Raw genomic sequence first — 18473 nt, forward strand, 5'->3', positions numbered from 1 at the left:
GAAAAAAAAATGGTCAAGTACCGGAATTTCCGGACTATAACTCGCACCGGAGTATAAGTCGCACCAGCCATAAAATGCCAAAAAAAAAATATATGTATATAAGTCGCTCTTGAGTATAAGTCGCCCTCCCACCCAAACTATGAAAAAAAACGCGACTTATAGTCCGAAAATTACGGTATATAAAATATGACATATCTTGCACATATCTTCCTGATGTGCACCCACAACGAGGCATTAACTATCCACACAACCCAAAATAAAATCTACAAAAACAACTATAGCTTCCATTCCGCACATTGTTTTTAAGCAATTACACAAAACCTTTACATAACCATATCGTTATTAAAAGTCAGGTACTGTAGTAACGGCTACTGCAATGCGTTCTGGGACTTGGCTGGCACAGAACAAACTAGCTTAAATAGAACGAAACAAATATCCTGCACACGCCAATAAAAGTGAATCACACTTTGTCTGCATCTCAAGATAAGAGATCATTGGACCGTGCTAATAAAATCACAACAATGACCAATGTAATTGTTAACACTTAAAAAAATTGAACTGCCTCGTGAAGGTTTACGGCCAAAAAATGGACTGGGGGAGAAGGACTTGCTTGTACTGGCTATAGTTATGTCTCAGATATTGACATTTACTTTATCATCCCGCCGCTGCGTCTCGCATTGAACTTTTCTTCATTAGTGGCCGAACTGCAAAAAAAAAATCTTTGCATTCCGTGTGAGCAGGCTGCCGCTAGTATACACACACATGCAAACACACACACACGCACTTCAGAGCGTCTCATTTACCAGTCTGAAAGCCTTCGTCATCTATGTGGAGATAAATGTCAGTCGGCGACCCTCCGTCCCGCCGGAGCGTGCCGACAGGAAGGGGGTCTGACCTCGGGCTGGCCGCCCCGCGAGGGGTGGGGGTGGGGCTGTGACAGACGGCATGAACGAGAGGGACGAGAGAGTTAGGGAGCCACACAAAAAGATGGAGGAGTCATTTCTCCTTGACATTAAGCGTAGCAGGGCAGGAGTTGTCCGCCTTCCAAAGAGAGACGTCATAGGGCAGAAAGAAGCTCCTACAAATATGTGTGTCGATTTATATTATAAATATTTTTATTGAGGCATGTTGGTAAGAAAGTGGTGAGCATTGAAAAACCAGAAAGATCAACAAGGATGAAGTCAGACTACGAATCGTAGCGCCGCATTCAGGCCTTGATTTGATTTTTTTTCAGCAACTGATACGTCTTTGTCATTTGCTGTATATTGGATTTTGTAAATCTGCCTTTTATTGGTCAGAGACAAAGCGAATCTTGAGACGAAAGGGGCAATATGGATAGTATCGACCTCGATTGCCTCTGACAAGAAGAAAACCGTCAAAACGTACACTATTTCTTTTGCACTGGTTCGGATTAGGTGTCGAGACATTAAATGCTAAATAACACAAACTAAATTGCGTACTGTCAAGAAATTGCCATCATTTCATGTGTAATAAGGTAAATGACAATCTAACATTAGCCAATGTTAGCTAATTTAACAGTAAGTAATTGTATTCAATCGTAATAAAACAAACCTACTTAGCATGTTAGCAAAACTAGCGTGTTAGCTAATTTAACACGTTGCTAGATACAAGATATTATATTCAATCGTTTGATTGAATAAACAAACCTAATTAGCATATTAGGAAAACTAGCGCCAAGCTACTCAACCTGTAACGCGGCGAACGGGTTAAGCGAGTTAACTGCTAGCCAAATGTACGCGCTCATCCGTTGACACCCACGTCACTCACCGTATGTATTTTTGTACGTGACATCACAAGTTTGAAGGCGTTCTGCTTGAACGTTACGTCTATGCTTTTATTTTGGAAGCTGTCACCTTCCCAATAGCGCCGAGAGTGGCAGCATGCATTAAAGATGACATCCGCTCGCTCCTTGGCACTTGCGTCCGCGGAACGCAAACATGCACACGGACACACAAACGGGTTGTTAGACTCCGGCGCTTTGGCTCAACCGGAGGTGTAAAAAGCTGACATGCTAAATGTCTCAAAGAGGTTCCAGGGCGGCAATAAAACACAAAATTCACAGCTCACTCATTCATAATGCAAAGGTGAAAAAGGCCCCGTGTTTGAGCCCTTACGGAAAATACAAAACGGGAAGCCAACTAAATGCATGCTCATGAAAAAAACTGCAAATTGTATTCAATTTGTGATGTCAATTCGAATTTGATTAATTGTTACGTCAAGTCGGAGCATACGGCTGTGTTCTACTGAACACTTATGTGGAATTTGACTTCCTTCCTCCTCAAAAAAGAAGAATGACAGAAGGGATTTGGAAGGCGGCTGATGAAATGTAGCTTCAAACAACACCTCCAAAAAAAACATCACCCGCTGTTCCATAAAAAAAAAAAAACAAACTACAAACCCACTTTCCAACTCTCATTGAAACTGACAGATTACTGAGAAACGAGTTGAGGAGGGAACGAGAAAGAGTGAGGAGGCAGCTCAGGTGAGCAGAAAACACAGCGGCATTGACGGAGATCCACAAAGACTCCATCCCGTGCTGAAACTCAAAGTGACACCCATTTTCCAGTGTGTTTGCCCTCCAAACAAGAAATAATTATGGGAGCTTTAACTCTGCCGAGGCCGGAATGGCATCAAGTGTTGTGTGTTTGCACAGCTCTCGACATCAGAATAGGCTCTTGTGTTCACTTCGCCGTCTGGGATGGAGGAAGCTAAATAAAACACACACACACGAGCGCGCGCACACACGCATTCCGACAGGCTTGCACAGTGCTGCCATCACTGTAACACCTCCCTTAAAAAGCGGAATTTCATTTATAGATCGTGCGTGATTGAGCACTCAAACCAACAAGAGCGAGAGAAAAACAGGAAAAAGTCAAAAAAATGTCCAATAATTTAATAATAATAATTTATTTTATTTTTATTCGGAATAATAATACGTTTTTTTTAAATTATTATTAATAATACAGTGATATGAATAAAGTTCTATCATCATAATACAATTTAAAAGAATATCCAGAAAATGAATTTGCAACAAGTAAAATAATTGTAAATGATAAGTTGTAAATTACCGTATTTTCCGGACTATACGGCGCACCTAAAAAGCTAAAATTTTCTCAAAAGCCGGCTTATAGTCCGGTGCGCCTTATATATGGACCATATTCCTGAATTTAAACTGGCCCGAAGCATTGTGACATGAAATCAATCATGAGTGGCCCGCTGAAGACTATGAATCATGAATCAAAAAGACTATGGATCATTACTTTGTGATTATAAAGTAATTTGTTGCGTCTGAAGTTGGAATAAAAAAGATAAAATGGAGAATGATTTGATTTGGATTAAAAATCTGACATGCATTAATGGTGCGCCTTATAGTCCGGTACGCCTTATATAAGGACAAAGTTTTAAAATGGGCCATTCATTGAAGGTGCGCCTTATAGTGCGGTGCGCCTTATAGTCCGGAAAATACGGTAATAGCCCTCGCATCCTCTTGGCTATGTTCAAAAGTGTAATGGAGTACAATGCCATGACATATTTACACTGACTTGTCGAAGTGAGTCCAGTGAAAGGACATCCAAGTTTAAGTGACATTGTTTTCTTTGTGCGCGACGTTATCCCTCATCGTCACAATAATTAAGATCCCCCCCCCCCAGTCACACACCCACTGCCACCTTATCGTGAGTTAACGAGATAATTACTTCTTTTGTTGGCGCAGACATGACAGCATTGTAATTCACAAGCCGTAATTGCACTGTATCATGGTGAACGTCCGCAAGGTTGCACCACGCGATGTTTCGAGAACAAGCAAACGCGCGAATCGAAAAAACACGTTCGTTAAAGGCTTTGCATTCTGAAAAATAAAGATATTTCATAGGGAAAGTCGATGAGGAGTCGTAAAAGGAGACGATAGAGTTGCGAGATAATTAAAAACTAAGCTCATCATCTTCTTATTATTATTGTTTGGCTCGCTTCCAATAATTCAGAAGAGATACAGTAGCTCTCTTTTGGATGTCAACAAATAGATAAAGGCCTCCCAGAGGAAAATCATTTTGATTCCCCACTGAGCGATGTTTCTAATTTTATGCCCGTCTCGCTCTCTACCCATGATCAGATTGACACAAATGGAAAATGGATGTTGTTTACGCATATTTGCAGTTGGAATTGCGGAGGTTAAAATAGCCTCTGGCTTATTTGTACATTAGCGTATTTAGTACCCGAGGGCATTTACTCAACTGGGGCTTGGTCTATTAAGAGCTAGGTTTGAAATAATTTTTTATGGTAAGCAAAAGTGGAATTCCAAACAAAATAAAATGGCTATTATGGAGAAAGGGAATTGAATGCGCCGGATTGGGTGGAAAAACAAAAAATTCACATTTTTATTCTAAGGGATGTTTTATTTGATTTATCTACAAATATCAGGCCTGGCAAAATAATATATTAAAGAATATAATAATAAAAGAATAAAAAAAGAAAATATAAATGAAATATAAAAAAACAATACGATAATATATGAATAATATAATATATAAAATAATACAATAATAAAATAATAAAAAAGAAAATATAAATGAAAATCAATAAATAAATATAAAAAAACAAGATAAAAGTACTGCAATTTAAAAAAAAAAAAGTTTTAGCCACACTTCCCAAGTTAAATGTGCATGCGTACTAATCATGTGGCAGCTTCTGTCTCTAAGCAGCAGCAACTCGAAGATATTAAATATTCTGAGCACAGTCGCGCTAAAACAACACAGTAATAATGTGCTGACTGGCAGCAGGAGAGAGAAAAAGAATAAAATCACTGCACAATTTAATAATCACTTTGTAATCATGAGCGAGCGCCTGTCGTATTTCTTTTCATGTTCTCAGCAGTCGAGGTATTTCGGGTTCAGGAAATGGCGACGGGCTGGAGAGAACATTGCGAGGTTGATGCTTGATAACATTTTTCAAAAGAAATGTTTGACTGTAAACACACACACAGTATTATGTTCACGAGGATAAGGCAGTGAGTCATCAGTTTGCATTAGCTGCGTATAAACAGCGTTTCCTGTGTACGGTTATTGGCCGGGCGACTTGAACATGCTTCATGATTTATTTGACATCCGATCGGTGTTTTTCATATGAATTCTAAATGATCCACTTGTCTGCTTTATACCTCCTTCAGTTGGGCAAGGCATACATGTCAGAAGGAGCAGCACAATGTCCGTTGAATTGAAGTAAAAAATGGCAAAACTTTTCTTAATCTATTTTATTGTGTAAGTATTGTAGTTTTTTTTTTAATAAAATACAATATCATAAACTTCAATTTGACCTTATAAATAAATTTTTTCAGGGGTAGGGTTGGAACGAATTAAAGTCATTTTCATTCATTTCAATGGGGAAAGATGATTTGAGTGTTTTGAGGTACGACTGTAGTTATGGAACAAATTAAAGTCATATCTAGAGGACGTCTGCACCTAGATTTTAAGTTTCTTTTCTTCAGACAATTTTTCCCGGTAAGGGAAAAAACATTTTTCGCACGAGTGGGGAAACTATTTTAAAGGTTTGCCGACCCGATCTGCAGTTTTTACACGCATCAACCAAGCGATGACAGCTCGTTTAAAAAAAATGAATCATTGTGGACATCCATCCAATACCTTCTTGTAAACATCTTTAAGATGTAAGAAGGGAGCCTTCTGTATTACCTACAGAAAAGCGGTCGGTATAAATACACAAGCCAATACGGGGAAACCTTTCCACCGATGTCCCATTCATTATGCAAATAGAAGCTTCTCTGCAGGCTTCAAAGATTCAATAATCTATGATAGACAAAGCTTCAAAGCCGAGGCCCTTGGCGAAGAACGTTCCCCAACACAAACGGGGTTTTGGCACGCCGTCTTATTGATATGCCCAAACACACGACTAGCCAGGTATTTTCTCATCTCCCTTATGTTCTCCTGTTATGTGCGGAGTGGAAACTCATTATGAGGCTCACACTACGAGAGGACACCACCTCCGCTTTTGGTGCTGGCTCCGATCAAAAAGACATGAGAAAGGCCAGAAGGAGATCAAATGTGACTTTGACAAATCCGCAGGCTCCCGCCGCATACTGAACACTCTTCACACAATCGTGCAGACACGAGCTGGCGCCGGCAATTTGGACCGAGCAAAGTGCTTAATGGTTGACCTTGAAGAATTTGTTGGATTTGAAAGCAAGTTTACTGATTGTGTTTTCTGTCCGTGGTTGAAAACAAGCAACGATATCTTAAACTGAGTTGTCAAGCCAACCGGACCTCAAATAGGGCCGAATGAGAGCTTCTACTTGTAAGACTTGTTTCTTGAGTCCGCCCACAACTATGTGAAACAGTGCCAGAAATGTCGGAATATGTTTTTAATGAGCAAAATGGCCCCCTACAGTATTGTGACTCATAAAAAAAGTAACAAAACAATTCAAAGCTTTTTCACCATGATTTCCTACTTTAATTGAATGGGCCCCCTTCTAATGTGAGTGCCTTCACCACCAGGGGGCAATATAATAAACTCACTTAATGTAAATTTGATGCTACAACACGAGCCCTTCACAATAAAACTGCAGTAATATTGATTGGAAATTTTCCCTACTGAATAACTAATCAAGTTCATCTTATTGATTGGTTGTCGTGATATTGTCTGTCGACATGTGTTGCTCCACTTGTATGACAAAGATGTCAAAAAATACAATTCTTGATTATTTCTTCTTAACACAAATCATCCCGAATCGGAACGTAGCATTTGTCAACCGCGCCGTACTTTCCGCCTCATATTCACAACCCGCTCAAATTAAATCTTACGATTGACTGAGTCCGGCTCGTACGTTGAAGCCTTTTATTTGCAACCTTGCTATCCCCCTCCAAGGACTAACTAGCAATTTGCGTCTCCTTGCAGCCGAATGTCCACATCGCAGGGATGCTGTCGGAGGAGGATTACAATGCCTGTGATCTTGTTAATGGATATTAATAATAGATGACCGGAGAAATGAGGAAGGAGGGTGGGAAGGGCGATGGTGGAGCGAGATGATAGAAAGAGATCAAGTTGGACAGAGGGGGAGGAGGGTTTCCTATCGGCGGAGGTCAGGGTAGAAGCTCTCCTCTGCTCCTTAAGCCACTACTCCGATCTCCTCCTGGGATCTCATTACGGCCAACTGGCTGCCTACGAAAACCAAAGCCCATCTGCCTATGAGCTAAAGAGGGGGGTACAAAGTGGAACGGGAAGAAAATATAACAGAAGCCGCAAAATCATGCCACTTAATCACTGCCTGCATTTCCAACTTTAAAAAAAAAAAAAGGGTCTCATAACTCCAAAGTTGCAGAATTGCATCCTCTGAAGGACCTAAACGCTCTCACTCAACCACTAGCTTAATAGCTGGACAGCTCATATTTCCCGAAGAAGGAATGCTTTGGGTTCTTGAGGTGATCAAGGGATGAAAAGGCTGAGTCGGAAAGATAAACATCAAGACGACAATGAAGCCTGCTGAGGAACGTTCTCACCAACATGTCCGTTTTTTGTTAACACTCTTAAATTCTAATCTACGTTAAAGCTTGAAGTCTGGAATCGCTATTGGTATCTCCGCTTCCGATTACCCGATTTAGAGCACTCTCGATTCGGCCCGTCTGCTCCCCACACGACCAAAAAAATGAGGTTTATGGAAGACACTAAATCGTCCCATTTTTTGGACGGGTGTGTATTTTCCGTATCCACACACACATTAGTCAAGATTTGGCGTGGGTTGGACTGGAGACAGAGTGACACATATACCTTAGAACACTCACAAACGTAATCTCACGGCGACTTTAATGCAGAGCGATCATCACTCCAGAATCCACTCCATGTTCTCCCCCCCCCCCCCCCCTCCCTTTTACAGCTCATCAGCCATCCATCGTTCCCGCCACACGTCCCGGAGTCATCAGCACGCTCTCATCTTTCCTCCGCCACACTGTCCGGCCGTGATGAATCCCCGAGAAATCTTCCCGATGGGTTTTTTTACAAAATCGATGGCTTTTGCTTGAGCGTCACCGAATGGTTTTTACGTCTGTGTGGAAGCCGGCCGTCAAGTTATTGCATTGTAAAATACGAGGTTTTATTAAAAAATAATAATAGTGATAATGGAGCCAGGGGGTGGGGCATGCGCAGAAAAAAATGACAGATTAAACATTAAATACATCTAAGACCTAATGGACTTCCATATTTGTTGAATCGATATCGTTCCTGGCATCGCTAATGTCCAAACGGAGGGTCGCCATTAACGTCTCCCTCGATTTATTTCACAGAGGAACATTGCAAAGATGCGCTCGGAGAGTTTGGTAATTAGTCACATCCTGTTCGAGTCCAGTTATTGAAAGATAAAAATCAAAAGCATCGCAACCTTCCCACATTATGCTGATTTACAACCCGGATTCTATTATGCGTAACGGGCTTAAAACCCTAATAAACACGGATTAAATATCTCCGTCTTTAACGTAAGTGTGTCTCAAATAAAACGCGAAATAAAAATAATAAAAAGCGGCGCGGTTGACGACGTACTCGGATGGCATCCAGTTCATATTTTGCACGAGCAATTACATTTTCTGCCATAACCGATACAAATGTTGCCGCCGCCCAGGAAGCCGGCCGGGATGAGTTTTGACAGTAAATAAGCTAATAGGCAAATGGCACGGCTATTAAATCAATTAAACCCGATCGATGTCGACTCTGGTGCAGAGGTATATAAATTTATTTCAAATGAGTCACCGAGTGACACCAATAAAGCAAGTCATCTGTTAGCATCTGTCTGCTGAAACGAGGGACTGCTGTGTGTGTATGCGCCCATCTCCATGTGTGTGTGGGGTTTTTTTTTTTTGAAAGTATGGATGAAGCCGTCACTTGCCTATGTGAGAGTGCGGGGCTGTGAGAGATGAGAGAATGATCTCCAGCGTGAGGATGCAGGAATGCTTACACTAACACTTTCTCTGCTACAGGAATGTCAAAAAAAACGTCGCATGGCCGGGAGCCGATCAATGTCCGCAACGCAAACACGCCCATGGACGCACAAACCCGTTTGTTGGCTATTTCCCATCTTGCCGAATATTAGCAGAGGAGTAGAAGTGTTATTACTTCCTGGGCAATGGCGCGTTGGGCGCTTCATCGGCAACAAAGCGGCCATCATTACAATCAATGAAACCAACGGACTGCGACTGTCTGGCGGGCCCGTTCAATCTTGGCTAAAGTCGGTGGAGGTAGGCTCCGGTTCAGAGAAAATGGATGAATTTATTTGAACTTGATGTGGTACATGGACCGACTATTCAATATTTTCTTTAAAAAACAACAACAATGGTGTTCATGAAAAAGAAAAAAAAAAAAGCTCAGTTGCCTTACTGAGGCTTTACTAAAAACAGATTCAGAACTGCCTCTAATATTCACCAAAACAGTTCGGCTGGAGTAATTGCGGACTAAATTGTTCCGGAACACCGCTCGGTGTCAGATTGAAAACGCTGCGGTCGTTAGATGCAAAACAAGCTGCTTTATAATCACCGACGGCAACGCTACATCCAACTGTCCCGCCTCTGCAGATCTTTCCCCATTCGCATAAAAGTGTAAAGCGCTCTCCCCCCGGAAACATCCTGTACAATCGGCAATTTGTCATTTTCCACACAAGCGTCCCCTGTCGTAAAACGTCCAAATGTCATAGTGTTGATTTGCCGGGAGCTGACACGCCGTGTCTATTAAAGGCTGCGTTGGTACACACCCCTTGCAGGAGAGCAACGAGTTTGGAGCACTCAACCCCCGCAGGTGGACAAAAAAAAGGGGAGGGGGGTGTTCAAAGTGTCAGCTCTATTGATTTACTATCGGAAGGCCGAGAGCGGGGCATGTTGGACTCATCGCCTCCGTGTAAAGGTAATAGTTTACAGCGGGTCGGAATACACGCGAGAGAAGCGGCTAAGTTGACAAACAAAGCTTTAATTCTTGTTTGGAGATGGAAAGCAAAGGGCAAAAAAAAAAAAACGTGGCTGAGGTTCATGAAATATGCATCAAGCATGTTTGAACCCTGCACACTAGCTCGCCCCCTCCCCCTCCCCCTCCAGACCGGCAGGAATCATAGTCCATAGGTGTCCAACTCAAGGCCCGGGGGCCAGAAAGGGCCCGCCACATCATTTTATGTGGCCCGCAAAGACACATTTTGCAAATTGTCTTCATTTTTTAAAAAGAGGTATTGCCAGCAATTTTTTTTTTATGATCATTCATCTTTTTGAACTGCAGTTTTTACTCGTCTCTGATTTCAAAACTAGTTATTCATCAATTTGTTAAGTAGCCTATATTGTATGTACACTACCGTTCAAAAGTTTGGGGTCACAAAATTGTTTGGGTGACCTCAAACTTTTGAACGGTAGTGTAAATATTATTATAATAAAACATTATGAATTAAATATTATAAATTATATCTTATATTTGTATAAGATTATATATAATCTATGAATATAAGTATACATATATATTATAAGATTTTTTTACACAGAAGGTTATATATATAATCTATAAATAATTATCTAAATAAATATATACACTACCGTTCAAAAGTTTGGGGTCACAAAATTGTTTGGGTGGTGTATATAGAAGACGTTGACAGTCATAATGTAATATAATCAAGAAATGAGTTTAAAAAATGAGTTTCACAACCCTGTTGAGTGGTCACCAACACCGAGTACCGATACCTGTAAAATTTCATTCAGCATAACATTGTGAGCAAAACCTTCATTTATGAGGTGGAATATAGTAGTGTAAGAAAAAAAAAAAAACACCTGCACTACTTCCCTGAAAAGAGCTTTTTTTGTCTGGGTGAATCTGTGTCCCACTTTGAGTATTAAAATAGCCCTGATACACATTTTTCCAGAAGCTATTGTGGATTTCTACTCAAGTCCTACATGTATGTCTGGATGGAATAATAAATATGTTCATGGTTCAATAACTGGGGCATATTTTTTTTGGGGGGGGGGGCATTTTGTGTGTGTGTGTGTCATTTAAGTTTTTTTAAGTTCCAACAACTTTGTAAGTTAAGAAGCCATTTGCAGCTGCGCTAATGAACAGCAAAGTCCTTCAAGCAGAACAAACAAGCTCAAAACAAATGTGTAGACACACACGCAACAGGAGACCGGTCCATCTGTTTGTTAAGGGATTTTTTTTTAGTGGCTACACACAGACACACACACTAGTGAGAATGCAGACATGACATCATATTTTTCTGGCTCCGCTTGCACTAAATGCATGACTGGCGCTGTGCACACAAGGCAGCAAGCACACTGTGTGTGTTTTTGTTTTTGTTCGTTTCAATGTGCGGGCATCTTTTATTTGCATTTGTCTCAGCTTTTCTTGCGACTCTTTATCTTCACCGCCTCTGTCTTTTGTTTGGATGCCATGCCCTGTGAGCACTGTTTAATTTCTACCCCGTCTCCCTCGGGAGGGAGGGAGGGAGGGAGGGGGATGGAGGGGAGGTGTAGACAGGGGAGGACACGGCCAAAGACACTTCATTAATCAATCAACCAGCTTTGAAAATATACCTAATTAAGGGCTAATTAAGGATCTGGGCGGCAAGCCAGCTGGCGCCCCGATCCCCCTATGCCGTCGTGACCCTCGTGCCGCTACAGATGACACTGAAGGTAAACAACCCTCCTCCCTCCCTCCCTCTCTCCTTTATTAGTCGATCCATTGGCCACAGCAGATAAGACTCCCGACACAACGTTTGTCTTTTTCTTACCGGGAAAAGGTCGGTGGTCGTGACGGTGTCGTCGGGACTCTGGCCGCTTCCGTTCTTGTCATGTTCCTGCCAGCTCCCTCGACGAGACACGCTGGCACGCCATGCGCGCTGGATGCTGGAAAGTGGAGAAAGTTTGAGTATTGAGGAAATAAATGATATAATTATGGATGGATGGATGGATGGATGGATGGATGGATGGATGGATGGATGGATGGATGGATACATGGATGGATGGATGGATGGATAGATGGATGGATAGATACATGGATAGATGGATGGATACATGGATAGATGGATAGATGGATAGATAGATATCCATCCATCCATCCAAATTATTTTTATATAGTATATATATATATATATATATATATATATATATATATATATTTTACTCCTTTATGGCTTGTACGGATGATGTCCCTTCCTTGCGTGTCCATTTTTATTAACCTAATCTATTTTCTGCCTGTGGAATGTGTTCAGCCCATCCTGACCTCTCCCCACTCATCAGGCTCCACCACACCTCCGAGAGAGTTCCCCTCACTCTCCACTTTTCTTTCATCCCCCGAGTGGCCCCGACACCGAGGTCCGCCGCGGGGTGTCGCATCAATTACCCGACGGAGAAACACATTCACCTCAGCTGGAGCAGAAAGACAGCTGAAGGAAATGGTACAAATTGAATCAAGAAGCAGAAATCCAAGCTCCCCAAAGCGATACCTTTGCCCTTTCCTTCCCTCCAAGCCCAATTTCTTCACTTTTCCTCTCATGTCCATTCCCTCTTGAGCCGCCGCTTTCCCTGGAAGTCGGTCTCGGCCCTCTGCGCCGCAATCATATTAACTCTACGCAGGAACAATGGCTTTCCCCTTTCTAATCTCTGCTTTCATGGTAGGCAAAGCCGGAGGCCAGAGTCATTTTGCACCGTTCCACCTAGCAAAGCGGCGACGTGGCAACGTGCCCCCCCCTCCTCCTCCGACTAAATCCGCACAGCAGCTGGGAGTCAATGAGCACACCCCGCCGTTTATGTGCAAGGTGAAAGTGACCAAATGGGAAAATAATGATGGGAACGGGCTTCTGGGAATTCGAGGAGACCACATGGGTGAGACTTACACAATAGCTTTGATTTCTAGGTGGGGCTGCTGTTGCCCGCGGCGATGAGGCCTGTTGTCTGCCTCCACCTCGCTCCTCTGGGGGAAGCTGAAGATGAGCAAAAATGGGGAAACACACTAGGGTCAAGGGTCAAGGTTTTATTAGTTATGGATTTTTCATTTAGGTTTCGGGTTTTAAGAGTTTTTTTCTAGGAAAGCTAATTAAAATGAAATTGAATGAAGAGGTTACACATTGGGTCTTTAATCTCAGTTGATTATGAATATGCATCAATAATGTATGTGTAAACTTACCTCTCCACCTTGGGAGTCTTTTGCCCTCCTCCGCTGTGATTGCAATAGCGATGATATCGCTTTACTTCGTCCTGCCCGGAGAAAAGAAAAAAAGATACATGTGTTTAAAAAATAAAATAAAATAAAAAAATCTGACATGACCGAGGAGCCACTGAGTTGAGTTGGCTGTTTATGAAAGGCTTTGGTGCTGATCCAAATGAGAATTTTTCAGCTCTTGGCAAGAGGTCCGCACTCTAATGAGAGCCATTTTAGTTTACCATGTCTCTCAAAGCTGTTTATTGGTCACAAGGCTGTATTTGTCGATCTGTTCACACCAATGTAAATAACGCAGAGTGCAGTTTGGTGGATGATTATGCATAACTGTGTGTGCGTGCACATCTGCAATGGCAACTGTTGAATACAACAACAAAAAGTCCATTTAAAAAAAAAAAAAAGGCATTTAGCTCAAAGCTACATTAATAAAAAAAAACGACGTACTCTCTCTCGCCAGATGTTCAATTAAACATTGGCGTTTGTGATAAATTGCCCAAAAGTTGGCTTTTCTTTTCATCTGAATATGGATTTATCTCATCTAACACCATCCATTACCAATTCAGCGTGCCACTACTACATCTTCATGACAAGATAATGGAATTTTTAATTCCGACGGCTATGTATTTCAAAAGTGAACTATCGTATATTAAAAGTTACATCGGATTGCAGAGTCGCCCGTCTTATTTTGCAGATGCCTTCGTTATTGTCCCGCGGCATCTGCTTGTTTACAACCGGCCGTAAAGCGCGGGGGGTCACCTCAGACGGTGAAGAACACTTCAAAGTTGGGGCTTGAGCGGCTGGTGACGGGAAGTTCAAAATCGATAGCACGGTTGAATGAAATGTCGATACCAACGCCCGCGCTCCCCTGCTGGCCGTGCGCGTCAACAACACAATCGCATTATTAAGTCTAAATAAAAGGCCGGTCGATACGCTGTGCGACGCCGAGAGTCATTTGCTGATGAAAAATTAGCGGAGGTGTTACTAAAAATCATTTGTTGGAGTGCTTCAAATACATGCACGTAATCTTCGGCAACCATGCACGTGAATTAATGGTGACACACGCCACATTCAACACGTGCATCAATCTCCCGGGATTGGACTGGCAGCGTGAAACATCTGCATTGGTCTAATGTCTGCTGAGCTGCAGCTGGATACACGAGGAAGTGAGCGATGAAGAGAAGCCGCGGCGGTCGAGACGCACATTAGCTCGGAATTAGCGTGAATCCATTTCATTTAAAAGGTACATATTACCAAACATTGACTTTTTAATTGCTGGGAAATAAAAAGTTGGGTCTGCGGAACGCCTGCACACCAGTCAATCTTGTAGATATTTTTATCTGCCTTTTGCATCAATCTGTATCAACACCGATCTGCAAGAGGGAGGGCTGCGCCGCTGTGGGAGTAGACAAAGATGACTTTGATTATGGCTGAACAAAGTGGCTTCTTTTATTACATTTAAATGGCGACATGGTCTCAATATGTGAGGATTTTTTTTTTTTACGATACACCAACATTTACGCACTGGTTAAATTTGATCCCAACTCAAAGTTCTTCTCAATTAATCCCTACTAAATAAATGCAATTAAATGAAAGTTGAAAATATCAGAATTCTCTATGATGCAGTTCAAGTGGTGCTATAAAAGCAGTCATGCAAATAGGTAGAAATATTTCAAAAGAGCATGAGGATGGGGGGGGGGGGTCACATATCTAATGCAAGGTAAGGACCAGTAGAAGAAGAAAGAGACATCCGCGAGGCGAGGAGCGCCAGAACATGATCACACGGCGTATCAAAATGCAAAATGGAGCACTTGAGACTATTCCCTCTGCTACGATTTACCGGTAGAGAGAGGCTCTGGCTAACATACGGTGAGGGAGGGGATGGGATGGTTTGAAAGCCTGATCGCGCACACACACACACACACACACACACACACACACACACACACACACACACACAACTACACTCGCTTCTGTCATGGGAAGATTTTTTTTTTCCTTCCGTGATCAAAGCGCAAGCTCCCTCATTGAGACCATCCTTTCACCCCGCCAGGCATGGTAATGGCAGAGAAATGACTACAAACATGGCAAACAGTCAACGGCTGCTACACGAAGCCACGGAAGCGACCTCATTCATAGGCACGACTAATGAAATTGAATACAAGAGTTCAAGTATTCTTTAAGATCCCCAAGAATATAGACTAACATTAAAAGTGAGGAATAGATTCCTAACTCATCAGCAGGGAGGTCGGGAACTTGAGCATGGTACTATTCTTCTTTTTACGGTAAACTGAACATTACCGTATTTTCCGGACTATAAGGCGCACCGGACTATAAGGCGCACCTTCAATGAATGGCCCATTTTAGAACTTTGTCCATATATAAGGCGCACCGGACTATGTATAAGGCGCACCATTAATGCAATCACAATTTAATAACTTGAAATAGTGAAAACAATAACAATATATCAATAATGTTAATATCACACAACACACAAAATAAACATGTAAAGCTTACTTTAATAAGTACAAAACAAAACACTCAGATAGATTGGTAAACTTAAAAAGGTAAAGTTCCATCCATCCATCATTCTCTATTTGGTCCATATATAAGGCGCACTGTCAGCTTTTGAGAAAATTTGAGGTTTTTAGGTGTGCCTTATAGTCCGGAAAATACGGTATATATAGTTGTAATAGGGCGGCCGAAATCAGTCGAGTCGTTCCATTCTTCATGAAAATCGGTGATGGATATTTTCATGATTGGCATTGTTTCACTTTTTAAGCCTTGCTTTTGACTCCAATCTGCCACTGTACGTGTCCTTGATGCAAATAGGGGTCAAACACGATGTCACCGGCTAAGCTATGGCCAAATGGTATTCTGGCTAGCGGGCAAGTGAAATTGAAAATCTGCAAGCCAGAAGTTGCTTTTCATGGCAGCAGACGGTGACTCACGAGCATCTGGAAAGGGAGCAGGTTGAGGCTGATTCAATTTCTCAGGAAAAGGCACAGCCGTCCCGATAATCTATTTGGCTAGTTAGCTGCTAACATTAGCGTCGATGTGAGCAAGTTACATTGCACTTAGAAAACGTACCCCGAGGGTTTCATCAGGTTCGTGAAACTTTTGATTGTCACAAAGAGCCAAGATAATAGATCTTCTGATGTGAAAATATTACTTTTGGTGTGGACAGATCAAGCAATTGCGTAAAACGACCCCCCCCCTACTTGCATCCACAGCATCTGTGTTGCCGGCAGATGTTCTGATTAAGACCGTTGCATGCCGGGATGCTCGGATCAAGAGCCACCTCATGCCGGATGGTGATGGATGACTTCATCATTCCGGCTACAAGTGCTGCTGCGTCAACAATGCCACCTGCACTGTGTATTTCATGCCTAACCCCATTAAGGGAAGAAAAAGAAAAGAAAAAAAAAAGATGGCCGCCGCCCCCTCCCTGCGGTGTGCTGCTTAAACCCGTTGGTTGTAAAAACAGTGCTGTCCCATTGATTATGGGGTAATAGCTGGACAGATGAACGGGTCTCTCGGGGAGGGGGGGGGGACGCCTGAGTGATGAACCTGAATCACTCCTACAGACACCAGCAAGTGGACTGGCCTCTATATCCAATAAACTGCATTTCTATATCCTCACTCATATTTCACACGCCGATTAGCGCTTACAGTGCTTTCTCCGAAGAGGGGGGGGGGGGGGGGTAAGTGTCCTCCACGGAGGTGAACTCTCGAGGAGATAAGCTGCCTCAATTTTGGAGAAATGTCATTTTTGGGCATAATGTGAGGTGGAGTGGAAATGGATTGGAGCAGAACGGAAAAGAAGAAGAAAAAAGTGTTTAAGCAGTGAGCGGTGTCCGTGTGTGCCGATATTGACGTGCGAGTTGGAAAAGCCGTGGTGGAACAGCGTTGGCGATGCTCGCAAAGCTCAATGTGCTCAGCCGCCAATAATGCGCAAGACTACATCACGGGCATGAAATATTCAGCAGCTGGTTGCTAGCAGGTGAACTTTGACGCTTGCAGGGAGAAGATGACTGACTTGTAGAGTATAGTAAAAATGGTCACCTTTTTTTTTTTTTCCCCTCGGAAAATAAGAAAAACTGAACTCAATGATTTTTTTTTTCATTATTTCATTTCAAGGATAACTAAGCGTGTAGCAGATTTTTGCAGCAAAAATATGTTCCTTAAAAAATTTAATATAAAATACAAAAATATATAAATGAATGACAGCTATCCTTTTTTTTCCGATTGGGATACTATAAATAGTTACAAATTGTGCTCCGATGTCAATATTTTGCAATTTTCTTGGGCCAAATTTCCTTCTCAGTTTAATATAGACACTTCTACAATTCCAACCTACTTGAGGAACAGCGTAGTATACCCGACAATATATATAAAAAAATCAGGTGCCTTGAAGGGAAGATCGCTCCCCTCGGCCCAATTTAAAAACAGCGTCGCATTCTCGTAATGTAAAAAGACACAATCTGGCTGAAGACCTTTAATAGGATTAAAGGTGTTGCCATGGCAATTGAATTTAAAAAGAAAAAAAGTGTCTTCGAGCCTATAGAGATAAAAAGCAAATTGAATCCATCCATTTGAACTATAGCGAGGCGAAATCTTCCGCAATTAAAGTTGTATGTTGGCTTGGAGAGAGCCTGATAATGTTGTGCAAATGGCTCCACTCTACTTCTTCTATCTACTGCCGCTTTTTATTCTAATCAATGAGCCTCTGCGTCGTCTGATCAACTTCCTGCTCCCATTAAAAGCCCAGAAAGTGGATTACATCATTGCTTGTGCCACTCAGAGGGAGCGAGAGAGTGGGAGACAGTGTGAGGAGGAAGAGGAGAAGATCCACCCACACAAACATTTTTCTGTTGCATGAATCCAACCCACGCTAAGACTGCTGCTTCAATAGAGAAGAAAAAAAAATCTCACCTGGTTGTTGATGCACAGGGCAAGGTGTCTCCTTTCCCGCGCCACGCCACTCCCGCCTCGCATCCTCGCCTCCTCTCCCGGATGCATGCCTCTGCAAGGACACCGCTCAAGTTAGCGCTTTCCCCGCGCAGATGCAGAGAGGAATCGGCGGCGGTGGCGGAGTCACACCAACCTGTGCGTGGAGTTCCTCAGCATGGCGCTGTCCCTCTCTCTGGCTTTCTCTGGCGAGCGCTTTCCCCTTCTTTCCGCAGCCAGTCACGGATCAAGTGGACACTTTGAGAGGGGAGCAGCCGGAGAGATGACCTGACTTGGATTGGAGGGGGGTGGGTGCTTGGGCTCGGTTGGTGGGGGGT

At 42.5% G+C, this 18473-nt stretch overlaps 1 protein-coding gene across 1 annotated transcript in view; it reads right to left on the reverse strand.

Annotated features, from left to right (window-relative positions):
• The window catches only part of schip1 (schwannomin interacting protein 1), a 136221-nt gene extending 117784 nt beyond the window's left edge, over positions 1 to 18437 (reverse strand). The window contains exons 1-5 of the mRNA XM_061280139.1: positions 18293 to 18437; positions 18121 to 18211; positions 13156 to 13226; positions 12866 to 12952; positions 11762 to 11876 (exon numbers count right to left, since the gene is read on the reverse strand). Coding sequence (XP_061136123.1) covers positions 11762 to 11876; positions 12866 to 12952; positions 13156 to 13226; positions 18121 to 18211; positions 18293 to 18315 — 387 coding nt within the window. The 5' untranslated portion in view covers positions 18316 to 18437. The remainder of the gene's footprint in view (positions 1 to 11761; positions 11877 to 12865; positions 12953 to 13155; positions 13227 to 18120; positions 18212 to 18292) is intronic.
• Between the last annotated feature and the right edge of the window lie 36 nt (positions 18438 to 18473).

This window comes from Syngnathus typhle, linkage group LG6 (genome assembly GCF_033458585.1).
Source record: "Syngnathus typhle isolate RoL2023-S1 ecotype Sweden linkage group LG6, RoL_Styp_1.0, whole genome shotgun sequence".
Taxonomy (NCBI): Eukaryota; Metazoa; Chordata; class Actinopteri; order Syngnathiformes; family Syngnathidae; genus Syngnathus; species Syngnathus typhle.